The sequence below is a fragment of the Mustela nigripes genome, chromosome 1 (genome assembly GCF_022355385.1).
Source record: "Mustela nigripes isolate SB6536 chromosome 1, MUSNIG.SB6536, whole genome shotgun sequence".
Taxonomy (NCBI): Eukaryota; Metazoa; Chordata; class Mammalia; order Carnivora; family Mustelidae; genus Mustela; species Mustela nigripes.
The window spans coordinates 43633084-43652870 of NC_081557.1; the positions used below are offsets into that span (position 1 = coordinate 43633084).

General features: G+C 39.0%; 2 protein-coding genes across 2 annotated transcripts; one reads left to right on the forward strand and one right to left on the reverse strand.

The window, feature by feature from the left end:
- The first annotated feature begins 5023 nt into the window (after positions 1-5023).
- Positions 5024-5965, forward strand: LOC132011074 (olfactory receptor 2D2-like). Its single transcript, XM_059389216.1, has one exon. It carries the CDS (start codon positions 5024-5026, stop codon positions 5963-5965), a length of 942 nt encoding a protein of 313 aa, XP_059245199.1.
- A 2539-nt stretch (positions 5966-8504) lies between these two features.
- Positions 8505-9452, reverse strand: LOC132011079 (olfactory receptor 10A4). Its single transcript, XM_059389230.1, has one exon. The coding sequence runs from the start codon at positions 9450-9452 to the stop codon at positions 8505-8507; it is 948 nt and encodes a 315-aa protein (XP_059245213.1).
- Between the last annotated feature and the right edge of the window lie 10335 nt (positions 9453-19787).

Sequence of the window (19787 nt, forward strand, 5' to 3'; positions counted from 1 at the left end):
CCGCATAGGGCTCTCTGCTCAGCGGGGAGCCTTTCCTCCTCTCTCTCTGTCTCTCTGCCTGCTTCTCTGCCTACTTGTGATCTCTGTCTGTCAAATGAATAAATAAAAAATCTTAAAAAAAAAAAAAACTCTGTGAGAAGTGTTCAGTTGTATGCCCTCACTCTCTCTTTTCATTAAAACGGAGTATACTCACTTACCATCTAGTTTTCCCTGAGATTAGAGACATGCATTAATTTCTAGTCTAGGAAGGGTGTGCAATGGAGAGAGAAGCAAAGTCTAAAGGACCTAAGGAGACTCCAAGAACTAACCAGGTAATACCTTCCACTTAGATGGATGGTAATTCTGAAGTACCTAATAAAATAGCATGTGGTCTCAAAATTTATTTTATACCAGCTATTTCAGCCATAGACTACATTTTTCTTTAGAAGCAATTCTTTATTAGTTAGATTTGTCTCCTCCTAGCTAAGATTCTTTGGCCTCAGGAGCTGGGTCTTTTTTCCAAGCGTAAGCTTGGCCAATGACATTTGATCCACAGTGTGATGAATGTTCAAGGGAAATTAATGCTAACTCTAGTCGTGAGCATATGTCTGAATAAAGGTATTATATCCAGCAAAAATATGTCAGAGAGAGAGAGAGAGAGAGAGCGCACACACACAAGCAGGGGGAGGGGCAGGCAGAGGGAGAAGCAGACTCTCTACCAAGCAAGGGACCCAAAGATGAAGGCCTCAATCCCAGAACCCTGGAATCATGACCTGAGCCAAAGGCAGATGCTTAACCAACTGAGCCACCCAAGCATCCCTATGATGGCCATTTTAACAAGCATGCAGTGATATGTATGTCTCTGTGGTTTCCCTAATTACTAATGAGTTGTGTAAGTTCTTCATATATTCTGTATACTAATCCCTTATCAGGTATATGGTTTGCAAATATTTGGTTTTCACTTTGTTCATGGTTTGTTCTGCTCTGCAGAAGCTTCTTAGTTTGATGTATTCTCACAGAATCTTTTTAGTTTGTTGTATTCTCATGCATTCTTTATTTTGTCACTTATGTTTTAGGTGTCCTATCCAAAGATTGATTACCAAAATGGATGTCAAGGAGCTTTACTCCTATGTTTTCTTAGGGGTTTCCTTGTTTTAGGACTTAAATTTTAAGTCTAATTCATATGAAGTTAATTTTTGTGAGTCTGATTTCATTCTATCCCATGTGAGTATCCAATTATCTCAATACCATTGATTGAAGAGACTGTCTTTCCTTCCTTGAACATTCTTTGTTCCCTTGTCCAATATTAGTTGTCTGTGTATTTTGGGGTTTATTTCTGGGTTCTCAATTCTGTTTCATTGGTTTATCTGTCTGTATTTATGCCAGTACCTTACTGTTCCGATGACTATAGCTTGATAAGACAGCTTGAAATGAGGATGTGTGACATCTCCCACTTTGTTCTTATTCCTCAGACTTTCTTTGGCTATTTGGGTTCTTTTGTGTTTCCATATGAATTTTATGAGTGTTTTATCTACTTCTGTAAAAATGCCTTTGGACTCTCAAAAAGGATTGCACTGAATCTGTAGATAACTTTTAGTAGTACTGAGATACTAACAGTGTTAATTCTTCCAATCATGAGTATGGGATAGCTTTCCATTTATTTGTGTCTTTGATCTCTTTCATCAATATCTTATAGTTTTTATAGTAGAAAACTTTCACATTTTCAGTTAAATTTATTTCTAAATATTTTATTGTTTTTGATGCTATTGTAATTGGGATTTTTTTTCAGAAAATTTGTTGATAGCATATAGAAATGCTACTGTTTTGTACATGAATTTTGTATCCTGCCACTTTAATGAATTCATTGGTTAGCTATAACAGGTTTTTTTCTTTTGATTTGGTCTTTAGAATTTTCTATGTATATAAAATCATATTACCTGCAAATACAGTTTTACTTCTTCCTTTCCAATTGTGATACCTTTTATTTTCTTGCCTGATTCTTCTTGTAAAGACTTCTAGTACCATGTTGAATAGGAGTGCTGAGAATGGGCACCTTTGTTTTGTTCCTGATCTTAGACAAAATCTTTCAACTGTTCACCATTAAGTACAATGCTAACTGTGGACTTGTCACACGTGGCCTCTTATACTGAGATATGATACTTCTATCCATAACAGGTTAAGAATTTTTTTTTTTTTATCACAAATGGATGTTGAATTTTGTCACATCCTTTTTCTTGTATCTATTGAGATGGTCATATGATTCTCTTCTTTCATTCTTAATGTCATGGAGGTATGCCATCGGCTGAGAACAATTGAGTAGGACTGCTGTCTTAGTTCCCTGCCTAAGTGAGGCTGTAGGATGGGTTCTGTGGTTGCCTGGATTCTTTGGTTAGTCCTACTAGAAGAACAGGACTAGGTACTATATTCAATAATAGTATATGAAATAGCTTTCTTGGCAGGGAAACAGGACAGAACCCAAAGCCTGGACAACTCATTGTTTAAGGACTCCAGTCAAGCCAGAGTGTGCCTTGAATTCTCTGGTCAAGTGAGGTCACCAGTTTTGCTCTGTAGTTGAGGGAAGCCACAGATGTTCTCTCTCCTATAGTGCCATTCTGTGTAGGTCTGGTGGATGGGCTGTGCAGCTTCCAATATGCTCTGGTTAGGTTCTTTGGCTGGACAAGCTGAAGGCTGTATTCAGTGATGAGTGGGGCTACAAATTAGATTTTTTGACTGAGCACAGTGGGAGAGCAGCTCCTAAAGCTGGCTAAGTTCTTTGTCATCTTTTTTTTTTCTTTTAATGTTCAGTTTGCCAACATCATTAGATTCTGATGTAGTGTTAAATGATTCATTTGTTGCTTATAACAAATGTTATAAGCGAATGTTATAATGTTGTTGCTTAAAACAGTGCTCATTACAACACATGCCTCAAAACGTTAAAAATAGAGTTACCCTACGACCCAGCAATTGCACTACTAGGTATTTATCCTTGTTGCCTTTACACACCACAAATTTTCTGATGGAGCAGAACCACTGGCTTTGCCCTGCAAACTCTCAGTTCTGTGCACCTGCCTCTTAGCTTGAGTGTCCCTAGGCTGCACTGCTTCCAGGAGTTGTCCCCAGCCCTTCCAGTCAGAAGGGGCCAGAAGACATTCTTGACAATAGGTGGGGCTATGTCCTAGGTTTCTTGCCACATTGAGAGGGGGTCAAGCCACTCCAGGCTACTCTCAATTTCTCAGGAAGGCTCTCCAGTTGGGAGGGGTTACTACCTTCAGCATAGGCTATGAATTAATGCCTCTGCCTGTGTGGGGCACAGGAATATTCCACAGGGACTGGTTTTGCTCTGGGTGCTATCAGGTATTCCCACCCATATCTCATTTTGAGCACTGCTAGGCTGGTACTGCTTCCAGGAATTGTCCTCAGCTCTTCTGGTCAGATGTGGTCAGAAGACGCTCTTTGCAGCAGGTAGGGTTGTAATTCAGCTCCTTTCCTGGGCATGGACAAACAAGGCTCTAGAATTAGCAAAACTCCTTTGAGATCTGAACCCCACATTGTTCTCTGTGATCAGAGTGCATCTCTGAGTTGGTGAGATGATGAGCAAAACTGCTGGTTAGGATTAGTCCCTGAGCACTGCAAATATGAATTTCATCTGCAAAGATCTGTGTGCTGATCGTTGCAAGTCCCTCCCGTCTTCTCTATCACAATCAGATTCCTGGTGGTTGAGTCCCATTGATTCCCCTGCAGTCCTTATGGTGTGAGATCAGTGCAAGAGCTCCTGTAGCAAAGCAATCCACAGTGTTGGGGCAGTGCAGATTGTCTCCCTTGGGGTTTCTCTTACTACTAGGGGAATAGGAAGCTCAGGAGAGATCTGTCCACATGATGTTGCACTGGTTTGGGGAAGAACAATGCAGTCAATGTGTAGCTGCTTCTCTTACCTTTCTAATGCCATACCTCAGTCTCTGTGGTGCAGAGGTTGCTTCTCAGTGGTATCTTATTCTTGAATAGTTAGTTGTTGGTTGTTCTTCTTGTGATGAGGAAAGGTCAGGAACAACCTATGTTGCCTTCTTAGTGACATCAGAATGTGGTAGACTTGTTAAAGAACTCTACTAAACCATATGATCAAATTATTTTTATTTACCTTACTTAATTAATGCTAATTGATCAAATAAATCACTACCCCATGTCTATAAAGGGGCACAAAACTGAGAAAGATAGTTTTCCATCTCTGGGAGGAGTAGGCTGATGATGCAAGGCAGTAAGGGATGATGGGTTAGAGATGGTGGATTAGTGTTGTTTAAACACAGAAAACTTGTCAATCTGGTAACTTCAGATGAGAATATTGTGATGGTGTGTCTGCTATTTTAGAAGTTTGCTGATGGTTAAGATTGATATTTGGGAGTTCCAGCCATAGCTTGGGATAGGATTGCCAAAGAGGTGATGGCATACTACCCAATTATTCCTTGATTTCCCAGCTCTGTCCGGAACAGGTTATTTTCTCCAAACAAAATGTCAGTTCTTCAAGGTACTTTGGCTTTTTAAAAAATTTCCTATACTTTAGTGTCTGTCTTTTGAAGGAAGAAAGAACAGTCATATGCCCAAAGAATAAAAAAAAAAAAAAAACTATACCATCATAAAACAGGGAATAGCAGCACAAGACTTAAGGGTTTTAGGTGATAATAAAATGGAATTAAATGCCAATACTTTATAGATTAATTGATTATAGTGCCAATACTTTATAGATTAATTGAATCTTTTTATTATTAGATATTTCATATTCAGCATAAAGAAGATGATTCTTTTGATCTACTTTACATTTGCAGATGATACTGAAAATAAATGCACTTTCCTTAAAGTATTAAGTTTTGCAACACAGAAAATGTTCCAACTAAAGCAGCATGATCCTCTCTACATAAAGGGGATTGTTGGAATGGCTGGTGGCGATTGAAGGAAATTCTAAAGCCCTCTGAATCTGATTTGTATAAACTTTTAGGCTTTATGGACTTATGTTTGGCATGTGGTGACTTCTTACTGAAAAAAGAGACAAACTATGAGACAATCAAATCAGACACAGGTGACCGAATTCCTCCTTCTGGGACTCTCTGATGACCCCCACACGCAGAAGCTGCTATTCATTGTATTCCTGGGTGTCTACCTGGTCACCGTGCTTGCAAATCTGCTTCTCATGTGCCTTGTGCAGGCTGACTCGCGGCTTCACACACCCATGTATTTTTTCCTCTGCAACTTATCTCTGGCTGACCTCTGTTTTTCTACCAACATCATTCCTCAGGCCCTAGTCCACCTGCTATCCAGGAAGAAGGTCATTTCATTCACACGTTGTGCAGCTCAGCTTATACTCTTCCTCATTTTTGGATGCACACAGTGTGCCTTTCTGGCAGTGATGTCCTATGATCGGTATGTGGCCATCTGCAACCCTCTGCATTACTCTAGCGTCATGACTTGGAGGTTGTGTGTCCAGCTGGCTGCAGGATCATGGACCAGTGGCATTCTGGTGTCTGTGGTGGATACCACTTTTGTATTAAGGCTACCCTATCGAGGCAGCAATAGTATTGCTCATTTCTTCTGTGAGGCTCCTGCACTGTTGATCCTGGCATCCACAGACACCCGCACTTCAGAGATGGCCATTTTCCTCATGGGTGTCGTGATTCTCCTCATACCTGTTTCCCTAATTCTGGTGTCCTATAGCCACATAATAGTGACTGTGGTGAGGATGAAGTCAGCTGTGAGGAGGCTCAAGGCATTCTCTACCTGTGGCTCCCACCTCCTGGTGGTCATCCTTTTTTATGGATCAGCAATTGTCACTTACATGACACCAAAGACTTTCACTTTCAAAGAACAGGAAAAACTGGTGTCTGTGTTCTATGCAATGGTGACACCCATGCTTAATCCCCTCATCTATAGCCTGAGGAACAAGGATGTGAAGGGAGCTCTGAAGAAAGTAGCAACAAGGAAATTTCTCATGCAGGCTTGAAATCTGTTACTGACTGTGAGGACGTCTTTGTTCTCCCTACTTAGAAGACTTGCTGAGTAGTTGCCTCAGCAAGATTGGAATACGGTAAGATTCTTATCTTTGGGCTTTGTCGTGGACCTACCCTTCATCCTTCATGAAGCACTTTCTTTGTAAAAGAAGAAAGAGAATTACTCATGGACCAGTAGAAGGAGTGTCTCCTTCCTTCTTGGTGGTTTTAGCTCATAAGAGTTAGGAAATCCTGAAAGAAAAATTCATATTTTATAAACCCTGGAACCTATAAAATCCATCTTTTTTTTTTTATCATGTTCAATATTACTATCAATCTATCCCAGATCCTATTCCAACTTTTTACCTTTTGGTATTTCTGAATCTCTTTGCATTATCACACAATCAATACATTAGCAAGCATTAACCACTTACTATGAGCTAGATGCTAGATGTATGTGGGGCATCATATGCATCTATGTATGTTTAAAGTGGGTATTGAAGAGCATGGGTACAATGAAGAGAATATATGAGTTCTGCTGTCTTCTTATACTCTTATTAGGGACAAGGATATTTTATCTATCAGAATAACATAAAGACAGGATTCTGAAAGTAACCAGAAATAGTGACATCCCAGGGCTAGCAAGAGTGAGAAAGAAGCTTGTACTAATCCTGGGCCTGAAGGACAACTTAGGACTTGGAGAGGGTAGCTCCACAGAGAAAACCTTGAGACAGGGGTTGTGGACATAAGTGTATGGAGGCAGGAAAGCCACAGGAATAAATATTTCAGTCTCATTCTCTACCTACCTTCTAATTTCTTGTTACGGTATTCCAAAGAAAATCTAGGATAACAACCCCATCTGAAGTTACTTATTTTAATTCTGTCTACACAATCCTTATTCTGGTTAGGTAACATGTTTATAAGTCCTGGGGTTTAGTATATGGACATCTTTGGGGGACCATTATTCTGCCTACCATAAAAGAACAAGTAAAATACATGTGAAGGAGTAATGAAATTTTGGCTAAAATTGGAGATTATAAATGTATAATGGTGTCAATCTGCATTGTTGTGTGACTGCTATCATCCAAACAGAACCCCAATATCTACATTTTCATTTACAAATTCTTGTAGTGATAATTCAGAATGTGCTGCTTTTGTAGAGCCCTTGATACATGAGAAGTGAAGGGTACCCTGTGTGGGAGATTGAACTGGTCCTGGTACTTCCATGGCACACAGAGTTAGAGTTATTTATAGAGTTTGTGGAGAGGACATGTCTATGCAGTAAATGCTATTTTTTTCTGTTAAATATCAATAAATTGTTATGAATAATTCACACCTATATATGGTATCAACACCCCAAGTCTGCCATTTTTAAGGAATCCAGAGTTGGCCTATATTCAATGGACAAAATCAGGAAAAGGGGCTGCTAGAGTGATAGGCAAGTTTAAGAAGGACAGCTGGTTTCATCTAATCCCAATATGACTGCATAACATCTAGTAAACAAAGAATCTCTGGGTTATTCACAGCAGTTTCCTAGAATGTTGTCCACTTAGCTTGGTATTCCTCACACCCTTTCTGTCAAACAATTCTCATATCCAAGGTAAATAATTTGAGATTGAGGTGGTGTCTGTGTGGAGTAGTCTTTCGCCAGATGAGGCACAGACTAATCACGGTAGCAGAGGAAGAAGTCCTTATTTGCTAGCCTAGTAGTACATGGGTACTTTATAAGCCAGGGGAATTTTTTAAGTATGACTTTATTTTCTTTCTCATTAGAATATAAATTCCACAAGGTAATAAAATTGTCTATTTTCTTCAGCACTGTGTCTTCAGGTCCTAAACAGGGTCTGACACATGCTAAATGTTGAATAAAAATGTATTAAAATTGAGTGAGAGACTATGGACTCTGAAAAACAACCTGAAGATCTTGAAGGGGCGGGAGGTGGGAGGTTGGGGGAACAAGGTGGTGGGTATTAGGGAGGGCACATATTGCATGGAGCACTCACTGGGTGTGGTGCAAAAACAATGAATACTGTTACACTGAAAAGAAATTTAAAAAATAATTAAAAAAAAGAAATTGAGTTCCAAAAATGAGTGAAAGAATGACACAAAACTCTACCGCTTATTATTACCATTGTCATAAGTTTATCTTGTAAGCAAAAAGATCCTTGAAAATTTCAGGGGGAGTTTGGAAACATAGATAATGTAAAGTAGGAAGTTCTAAAAAGACATGGTTGAAGAAGTTCAAGAAAAGTTAAAACAAGTACAGAATGCAAATTGTAGTGTTCTCACTACAACTGTCAACCTTCAGATCAGCTCCCAATTTGTGTCAATTAGCAGTATCCTCAGATATGTTGGTCCCCCAGTCCTATGGACCCAGGCCTATAGAAGTTCTCCTTCATTGCTCATGTTCTTTCATTCAGAAACAGATCCTAGTAAAGTCCAAAATTCTAGTGGATATATCATAGCTCTTAGAATGAGGAGGCACTAAAACATACTTGAGGAGTCCTTTCCTATCTCCTTGCATTCCACTCGTTTGGTTTGCATCACAGTCAGTCATAGTTTCTGAGGGCCCAGGGTCCTGTGGATGACTCGCTTCAGTGCAGCCTTAACTTCACTATTCCTTAAGCTGTAGATGATGGGGTTCAACATTGGAGTCACAACTGTGTAGGACAGTGATAGCAGTTTCTTGCCCTCAGGAGAGGTGCTGGATCGTGGTCGGAAGTATGTAAGGATGGCAGTACTGTAGAAGAGGGAGACAACCAGAAGGTGGGAGGAGCAGGTGGAGAAGGCCTTGCGTTTCCCCTCAGCTGATGGCATCCTGAAGATAGTGGAGAGGATTCGGACATAGGACCCCAGGATTAGCAAGAAAGGGAAGAGAATGAATAAGACAGTTGCTGTCAAAGCCTCCAGTTCAAACAGAGAGGTATCAGCACACACCAGTGCAATGACAGGGGGGCTATCACAGAAAAAATGGTTCACTCTATTGGGGCCACAAAAAGGGAAGCTGAAAATCCATGTGGTTTGCACGGTGGCCACTGGAAAACCTGAGAACCAGGAGGCAGCTGCTAGCTGGGCACAGGCTCTGCGGCTCATAATGATTGGGTAGCGCAAAGGGTCACAGATGGCTACATAGCGGTCATATGCCATTGTGGCCAGGAGGCAGCACTCAGCAGCCCCAAAGAAGAAGAAGAAATACATCTGAGTGGCACAGCCAAGGAAGGAGATGGTTGTGTCTTGGATGATCAGAGTTCCCAGCATCTTGGGCACAATGACCAAGTTGAAGCCTATCTCCAGGAAGGACAAGTTCCTGAGGAAGAAGTACATAGGATTTTGTAGAGCTGAGTCAGCTGTAGTGACTAAGATGATGAGAACATTGCCCATTAGGGTAACCAGGTAAATAGTTAAAAAAAGGAGAAACAGTAGAGCTTGTAGCTCAGAAGACAAGGTTGAAAAGCTCACAAGAACAAACTCACTGACAATTGTCCAGTTTTCCCACATCATTCTTCTGCCTAGGATTTCATTGACATTCATTCTCCAGGAAGGTAGAGGTCTCCATATGTTATTTAGACCTCTATTATACCCTTAGAAAGAAAATGTATGGCCTCATTCTCTACCTTTCTTGTTATAGTGATTGGCAATCAAAAGCTATACCTTCAAAAAAAAAAAGCTTCTCCTTTGGAGTCACAATATTTTGGAAGAATCCTAACCTGTTTTAGACTGAACTGAGGCACATCATATATATCTACACATTCCTTGACTTTTCTTAGCTCTGTAGAGAATGTTCAAAATCATAGGTTCCCTTTGGGACTCCTACCCTTTCTTCAATAATCAGTGGTACTAAAATAGAAGTCAGGCTAAGCATTTCTGAAGAGAGGGGTCTTAATGCACAATGAAAGGTGGTGAGGTCAGCCAGGATATATTTTCTGCAAAATGAGAGTAGGAAAGAGAAAGTCAAGGAAAGTGAACCAGTAGTTACTAATGATCCCTTAGGCGAGACCTGAATGTACCCTAATCTCAAGCAGCCCACATTCACAATGGTTTCAGTATACCAGAGGAATCTTCAATATATTAGAGTATTTCTTTGTTTCCCATCTCAGAATATGTCAGTTTAAAGGAGATGTGGAATATAGAGACTGTGGTTTATTCTGATTTTAGGTTAAATATTACTGATAAGTTGTATATGATGAGAAAAGGGAACACAGACTCAAGACAGTGTCAGACCAAAGAAGGAATCCAGATGTATTACACATAAACCCTTTGATCAGCTTTTGTTGGTTGACTTGTGTCTTGACTTTCAAGAAATATGAGCTCAAGTGTATCATGTTAATAAAGACTCACTAAAATAGGCAGACTAATAATATTAAATCCTGTGAGAAAGAAGCAGAAGGTTTAATCAGTACATCAATAACTAAACTTCAAAATTGGGACCCTGAAATTCTGATGACTATAAACTTACATGATGTAATACATCTAAGGCACTTGCATGATGACTGATACATAACACATGCTAACCATAAATGCTAACCATTATAGTTATTATGATATAATGCAGATCTATCCTTCAAAGTCTACTTCTTGTCTAACTTACTTCCCAAACTCACTGTAGTCCTTATTTTTCAATTCCTAAAAGAAAAGCATAATTTATTCATTAATATTATCTTCTGTGTACCAGACACTCTTCTAAGTACTGAAGATAATACATCTATAAATAAAACAAACAAAATTCTCTGCCCTAAAGGACCCCTCCCAAGATCATTGAGAATTGACCAAGGCCCTAACATATAATAGTACAACTCACAAATCTTAGATCCAAGAAAACAATCCTGAAAGTGGCTAGGTGGAAGAGATTTCTTATGTACAGTGTGAGGCACATCAGAATAATTTCAGACTTGTCCACAGAGACCTGGCAAGCCAGAAAGGGCTGGCAAAACATATTCAAGGTACTAAATGAGAATAACAGACAGCCAAGGGTTCTTTATCCAGCAAGGCTGTCATTCAGAATGGATGGAGAGACAAGGAGCTTCCAAGACTGGCAGAAACTAAAGGAATATGTGACCACCAAGCCAGCCCTGCAAGAAATATTAAGGGGGGGATTCTACAAAAGGAAGACCCATCCATATGCTGTCTACAAGAGACTCATTTTGAACCTAAAGATACATTCAGACTGAAAGTTAAGGGATGGAAAACAATTTTTCATGCCAATGTATCTCAAAAGAAAGCTTGGGTAGCAATTCTCACATCAAACAAATTAGATTTTAAGCTAAAGACTGTAGTAAGAGATACAGAGGGACACTATATCATTCTTAAAGGGTCTATCCAATAAGAAAATCTAACAATTGTAAATATCTATGCCCCTAACATGGGAACAGCCAAATACATAAGCCAACTGCTCATCAAAATAAAGAAACATATCATCAATAGTACTTTAATAGTAGGAGACCTCAAAACTCCACTTTCAGCAATAGAAAGATCATATCTGCAGAAGACCAACAACAACAACACACAAAAAAGAGCTTTGACACATTGGACCAGATGGACTTCATAGATATATACAAAACATTCCAACCTAAAACAATAGAATTCTCACTCTTCTCAAACACACACAGAACTTTCTCCATAATAAACCACATACTGGGTCACAAATCAAATCTCAATTGATACCAAAAGACTGAGATTATTCCTTGCATGTTTTTAGGCCATGATGCTTTGAAACTGGAACTCAATCACCGGAAAAAAAAAATTAAAAACAATTCAAACACGTGAAAGCTAAAGACCATCCTGCTAAAAAATGTTTGGGTCAAATGGGAAATTGCATGCAAGTGTTGAATCACCACAATGTATACCTAAAACTACTATTATGCTGTACATTAACTAACTGGAATTAAAATAAAATCTTAAAAAAAGAGAAGGAGAAGAACTTAATTCATGGAAACTAACAAGAACAAAAATACATCAGTCCAAAACCTATGGGATACTTCAAAGGTGGTTCTAAGAGGGAAATAGATTCCCATCTAAACCTCACTCAAATAGGAGGAAACTCCTGAATATACCTAAAAGAACTGGAGAAAGAACAAAAAATAAAACCAAAATCAAGTAGGAGAAGAGAACTAATAAAGATTAGAGCAGCTATCAATGAGTAAGAAACCAGAAATACAGTAGAGCAGATCAATGAAACTAGAAACTCATTATTTGAAAGAATTTATAAGATCGGTAAACTTCTAGCCAGACTTATCCAAAATAAGAGAGAAAGAACCCAAAATTATAAAATTATGAATGAAAGGGAAGGGATCACGACTAACATCAAGGAAATAGAAACAATTATTAGAAATTATTATTGACTGCTATAGCCAATAAATTAAGCAACCTGGAAGAAATGGATGCCTTCCTGGAAACCTATAAACTACCAAGATTGAAATAGGAAGAAACTGACAATCTGAATAGACCAATAACCAGTAACAAAATTGAAGCAGTGATCAAAAATGTCCCCAAAAACAAGAGTCCAGGGCCTAATGGATTCCCAGGGGAATTTTACCAAACATTTAGAGAAGAAATAAAACCTATTCTCCTGAAGCTGTTTCAAAAAATAGAAATGGAAGGAAAACTTCCAAACTCATTCTATGAGGTCAGCATTACCCTTATCCTAAAACCAGGCAAAGACCCCATCAAAAAGGAGAATTACAGAATCCTTGATGAATATGGATGCCAAATATCTCAACAAGATCCTAGCCAATAGGATCCAACAGTACAATAAAAGGACTGTCCATCATGACCAGGTGGGATTTATTCTTGGAGTGCAAGGTGGTTCAATATTTGCAAATCAATCAGTGTGACAGAACACATTAACAAAAGAAGAGACAAGAATCATATAATCCTTTCATTTGATGGAGAAAAAGCATTTGACAAAATACAGCATTCTTTCCTGATTAAAACTCTTCAGATTGTAGGGATAGAAGGAACATTCTTCAATTTCATAAAAACCATCTATGAAAAGCCCATGGCAAATTATCATTCTCAATGGGGAAAAGCTGAGAGCTTTTCCCTTAAGCTCAGGAACACGACAAGGATGCCTGCTCTTGCCACTGTTGTTCAACTTAGAGCTAGAAGTCCTAGTCTCAGCAGTCAGACAACAAAAAAGAAATAAAAGGTATTCAAATTGGCAAAGAAGAAGTCACACTCTCTCTTTCCAGATGACATGATACTTTATGTGTAGAACCTAAAAGACCCCACCCCGAAATTACTAGAACTCATACAGCAATTCATTAATGTGACAAGATACAAACCCAATTCACCAAAATCAGTTGCTTTTCTATACATTAACAGTGTAACTCTAGGAAGAGAAAATAGGGAATTGATTGCATTTATATTAGCACCAAAAATGATAAAATACCTAGGAATAAACCTAACCAAAGAGGTAAAGGATCTGTACTTGAGGAATTATAGAACACTTACGAAAGAAATTGAAGAAGACACAAAAAGATGGACAAACATTCCATGCTCACAAATTGGAAGAATAAACATTGTTAAAATGTCTGTGCTGCCTAAAGCCATCTGTACTTTCAATGCCATCTGATCAAAGTACCAATGGTATTTTTCAAAGAGCTAGAACAAACAATCCTAAAATTAGTATGGAACCAGAAAACCCCCAAATCACCAAGGAAATGTTGAAAAAGAAAAACAAATATGGGGGCATCACGTTGCCTGATTTCAAGCTATATTACAAAGCTGTGATCATTAAGACAGCATGATACTGGGACAAAACAGACACATAGATCAATGGAACAGAATAAAGAGCCCAGATATGGACCCTCAACTCTATGGTCAACTAATCTTCAACAAATCAGGAAAAAATACCCAAAGGGAAAAAAGAGAGTCTCTTCAATAAACGGTGCTGGGAAAATCGGACAGCTATATACAGAAGAATGAAACCTGACCATTCTCTTATACCACACAAAAAGATAAACTCAAAAGGATGAAAGACCCCAATGTGAGACAGGAATCCAATAAAATCCTAAAGGAGAGCATAGGCAGTAGCCTCTTCGACACTGGCCACAGCATTTTTTTAAAATCTATTTTTTATTTATTTTCAGCATAACAGTATTCATTGTTTTTTGTACCACACCCAGTGCTCCATGCAATCCATGCCCTCTCTAATACCCACCACTTGGTTCCTCCAACCTCCCACCCCCCAACCACTTAAAACCCCTCAGATTGTTTTTCAGAGTCCATAGTATCTCATGGTTCACTTCCCCTTCCAATTTCCCCCAACTCCCTTCTCCTAACTCCCCATGTCCACCATGCTATTTGTTATGCTCCGCAAATAAATGAAACCATAGGATAATTGACTCTCTCTGCTTGACTGATTTCACTCAGCATAATCTCTTCCAGTCCTGTCCATGTTGCTACAAAAGTTGGGTATTCATCCTTTCTGATGGAGGCATAATACTCCATAGTGTATATGGACCACATTTTCCTTATCCATTCGCCCGTTGAAGGGCATCTTGGTTCTTTCCACAGTTTGGCAACCGTGGCCATTGCTTCTATAAACATTGGGGGTACAGATGGCCCTTCTTTTCACTACATCTGTATCTTTGGGGTAAATACCCAGTAGTGCAATTGCAGGGTCATAGGGAAGTTCTATTTTTAATTTCTTGAGGAATCTCCACACTCTTCTCCAAAGAGATCACAGCAATTTTTTTTTTTTTTTAAAAAGAGAAAAATCTTCTGCAAAGCAAAGGAAACAGTCAACAAAACTAAGAGATAACCCACAGAATGGGAGAAGATATTTACTAATGAAATTACAGAAAAAGAGCTGCTATCCAATATCTATAAAGAACTTATCAAACTCAACACCCAAAAAACCAAATAAGTAAAAAAATGAGCAGAAGACATAACAGACACATCTCCAAAGAAGACATACAAATGGCTAACAGATACATGAAAAAAAAATGTTTATCATCATCAGAAATCAGGGAAATTCAAATTAAAACCACATTGAAATACCATCTTACACTAGTTCTAATGCCAGAAATTAACAAGACAGGAAACAACAAATCCTCCACAGAGGATGTGGAGAAAGGAGAACCTTCTTACACTGTTGCAGGAAATGCAAGTTGGTACAGCCACCTTGGAAAACAGTATGGAGGTTCCTCAAAAAGTTAAAAATAGAGCTATCCCATGACCCTGCAATTGCACTACTGGGTATTTATCCCAAAGATACAGATGTAGTGAAAAGAAGGGGTATGTGCATCTCAGTGTTCATAGCAGCAATGACCACAATAGCCAAACTGTGGAAGGAGCCAAGATGCCCTTCAACACACAAATGGATAAAGAAGATGTGAATCATATATACAATGGAATATTACTCATCCATCAGAAAGGATGAGTACCCACCATTTGCACTGACATGGATGGAATTGGAGGGGATTATGCTGAGTGAAATAAGTCAAGCAGAGAAAGACAATTATCGTATGGTTTCATTTATATGTGGAATGTAAGGAATAGCATGGAGGACATTAGGAGAAGGAAGGGAAAATTGAAGGGGGGAAGTCAAGAGGGGGAGACAAATCATGAGAGACTATGGACTCTGGAAAACAAACTGAGGGTTTCAGGGGAGAGGAGGCTGTGGGGATGGGTTAGCATAGTGATGGGTATTAAGGAGGGCATGTATTGCAATGAGCACTGGGTGTTTATACACAAATAATGTATCACGAAACACTACATCACTAGTACTACTAGTGAAGTACTGTATGGTGATTAAAAGAACATTAATAAGAAAAATAAAAAAAAAATCCCTGCCCTCATCTTCTAACAGAGAAAACAGATTATATGCAAATTATATAATAGGATGTACAATATGTTAGGTGGTGTTAAGAACAATGGAGAAGAATAAAAGAGTGGAGAAGGAGATAGGCATTCGGGGTGTGGGGAATGAAGGGAAGCCCTCCCTGAGCAGAAGCTATTTGAGTAAAGTGCTCAGCAGGTTCAGGATGTGTAGTCAGGGTGGTAAGGGAAGGAGGAAGGTAAAGAGGGAAAACAGTGAGAAAATGCTATTTTATAATTTTTTCTGATTCCTTTTTTTTTTTTTTAAGATTTTATTTATTTACCTGACAGAGAGAGAGAGAGATCACAAGTAGGCAAGAGAGGCAGGCAGAGAGATGGGGAAGCAGGCTCCCTGCTGAGCAGAGAGTCCGATGTGGGGCTTGATCCCAGGACCCTGAGATGACCTGAGCTGAAGGCAGAGGCTTAACCCACTGAGCCACCCAGGCACTCCTACTGATTCCTATTCATTTAAGAAAAACTCAACCTGGACATTGCTTTTTTAAATAAATACTTTGACACTTTGTCAATTTTCAAGTAAGTGTTAACATTTAATGAGCACCAGATAAGTGCCAGGCACTATTCTAAGTGTTCTGCATTACATGAAGTCTCACAACAAACTGAAGATATAGGGATTGTTATGAGGCCTACTTTACAGCTGAGGAGGCACAGAAAAGTTGAACAATTTCTCCAAGATTAGACAGCCAGCAAGTCTTGGTATCAAGATATGCTTCCTGGGCAGTGCGACTCTGCTTCATGGCTTTACCCATCAGACGACTCACCCACTCTGAGAACAGAAAAAAGTCTGAGCTCACAGGTGAGAGCAAGCAGGAGTTCTGGGCACAGGATGGTAGTAACAGAGCAAAAATCAAGACAATTTCTAGAGAAGATCAGAAAGGTATTAGCAACACTGGAGAGCTAGAATACCACTTTCATAGTCCTAGTACTAAAATAATCATTAATTTATATCTCCATCTCCATACTCTGATGGCATACTACTTGACAGTAGAAACTGTTTGCAACTTTTCATTGCAATTCCTAACAAGTAGATACCCAGTAAATTGTCATTGAATAAATGAATGAACAACAAACACAATGTGGAAAATGATCATGGAAATATCTGTATAGACAGAATGTAGGCACAGTGAACCCCATTCAGAAGGAACTTAGATACAAAGACTACATACTCAATGATATGGCCTCATACAACTTACACAGATTTAAAGAGTAATAAGGGTTATAAATTACACTCATCATCTTCCCCTTTCCCAAGCTGCCTCCTGAGGGAGCGCCTGGTTGGGTTAAGCCAAGCTGCCTCCTTTTATCTGCCTCATTTCAGGAAATGACAAACCTGGCTGCATGACCCAGGAATTGGGAAAAAATCCTTTAATTCATCCCCCAAACTTAATTGTTTTTCCTCCTAAACACCAATTCAGTGTCATCATCTACATCCCCACCACAACTGCCTGTAGATTCTGGCTTTTATTGTCTCTGGCCTGTTAATATTGCAGAATTCTGGTTTTCTTCAAACCATCCTTGACTTGTGTGTGATGTGATAGCAACTCCAATTAAGTTACTCACCTGCTTAATGTCTTTCAATCACTGCCTACTGTCCCTGGTCTTTTTCTCTGGTTTCTGCTTTATTTTTCCAGTTTCAGTAGCGTGTTTCCCTACACAGCTGATGCTCTGGTTACACAAAAGTACCTTCTGTTGTGTACATATATCATGTCTCTCACTCCTTCTTATCCTTGTGTATGTGGCTCTCTGCTTTTGCAAACCTCTTCCTGCAATTATGTATAATTTCTTCTCATCTTACAAGTCTCAACTGAAGCATCATTTTCTTGTGAAGTTTCCCTGTGCTCCCTTGGTGTAATCAAGGGATTATTCTTAGGGTGCCTGGGTGGATCAGTCAGTTGAGTGTCCGACTCTTGATTTTGGCTCAGGCCATGATCTCAGGATTGTGAGATCTAGCCTTGAGTTGGGCTCCATGTGGAGAGTGGAGACTGCTTGGGATTCTTTCTCTCCCTCTTCCTCTGCCCCCTGCCACGACACCCTACCCCACTACACTCTCACTCTCTCTGTCAAAAAAATAAAAAATAAAGGATTATTCTACCCTCTTATAACACTTTGGGTAGAACTTTATTAGAGTACTACACAGTTTTGTATGTGTGCATATATTTATATTATCTAATTATTAATGCCAGGAATAAAAATCTATTCAGTCATCATTGTATCTTTTGTACATAACAGAGTCCTTAATAAGTGCTTGCTAATTAATGTAGCCTATGATTTAATTATTTTTTAGAGCAGTTTAATGATGCTATAACATCTCAAGTTGAACTTACAATTAAGTATAAGGCCTCTGACAGTGTGTGTGTGTGTGTGTGTGTTACAGATGGTACATTCAGTTTTGTCTTTCAATATATATTTATTTTTAATGTTTTGCTCTGTTCTGAGAACTTATTTTAAAAGCTTTATTATAAGAGCTTTGCATCACTCACTGTGCCACAGATGTCCACTCCCATCAAATATTTAATCAAAACTTTTCCTAGGACAGAGCCATGACTCTGGAGCATATCACTTAAACTATATCCCAAAATGAGTTGGCACCAATTTTCTAAACTCCACTTTTTGGGCTATTTAGCAAAGCTATCTTTTTTTTTTTTTTCCTATCAGTGACTTTAAATCATTTAAAACACAAGTTGGGTATAAATAAACAGGTTTTTTTTACTGTTTGAGAATTTCCCAATGACACATAACCAGATGATACTACTTAGACACTGGTCACCATGTAACAAAAGGCTAGAAAGGCTCTCAGAAAGGGTTCTCAGGCCAAAAGTTCAGATGTTATCAAAGAAAATCTCAGTTAAGGAGATTTTCTTTCAAACCACATCCTACAGAGAATCTCTACATTTAAGTCCAATGAGGATAAATAAGGGCAGGGACAGGGACAGGGCCAGGGGCGGGAGCTCAGAACCCTACTTGCTTGGCTTTCACTTTTCTCCTGTCCCCCGAAACAGCTCCTTTATGCTTCTTCTTAGGCCCTTATGGCTGCACAAAACAACATGAACGCATGATTCAAAACATTTCATTTGCCTCCCTCCCACAGCTGTCATTATATATTTTCCTTCCTCTGTCTTGATCCTTCTCTAACCATTGCTTTGTATTGCCTTCTTTTGATCTCCTTTCCTTTTTTTCTCTTCTATTTCTCTCACCTTTCTCTTCAGTTTTTACATTTTGATCTGTTTTCCTCTATTAAGCAGGGAAGAGATGGTGAAGGGGAGGTTGCTGGGACCTTGTTGTAAAGAACTAATCTTCCTGTAGTTTCATGCATGTAATTGTGGTTGTCAGGATGTTATCAATGAAGTATAATCTAGCTACTGCTTTACAACTGGTCTTGTAAGTACAGTGCCTTGGATAAATGTAGTTGTGTTTGCAGCCATCAGAGGGGGAGAGAAACCTATGGAAGCAGAAGTTATACAGAAACTTAGCTTAGATGGTCTGGCCAGCAACACTTCTATCCAGAGTATCTCTTTTCTGTGGTAACATCTTGGATATTCCATGCACTGTTTCAGCAAGAAAGAACTAGATAATATACCTATGAAAACTTTGTGAAACTAGGGTGCCTGGGTGGCACAGTTGGTCAGTTGGTTGAAAATTCAGGTTTCAGCTCAGGTGGTGATCTCAGGATCCTGGGATTGTGTAGGAAGTCTGCTTAAGACAGACTGTCTCCCTCTGTCCTTCCTCACCCTGCCCTTTCTCTCTCACTCTCTCAAATAAATAAATAAAAACTTCATGAAACTCTCACATAAATGATAGTTTGGGGCCACATAGTTATAGCAGCAAGGACTTTAGAATTATAAATTCAGAGTTGAAGTTCTGGTTTTTACTTTTTAGCTGTGAGACACAGAGCTACTGACATGACATTTTCCAAATTACAGTTTTCTCAAATGTAATATGACTATTATTATAGATACCCTAACCATGTGAAATTAGATTATATATGGGCAGATGCTTCCA

Coding starts and splice junctions, on each gene's coding strand:
- LOC132011079 (XM_059389230.1), bottom strand. CDS start 9,452: ATGATGTGGGAAAACTGGACAATTGTCAGTGAGTTTGTTCTTGTGAGC.
- LOC132011074 (XM_059389216.1), top strand. CDS start 5,024: ATGAGACAATCAAATCAGACACAGGTGACCGAATTCCTCCTTCTGGGA.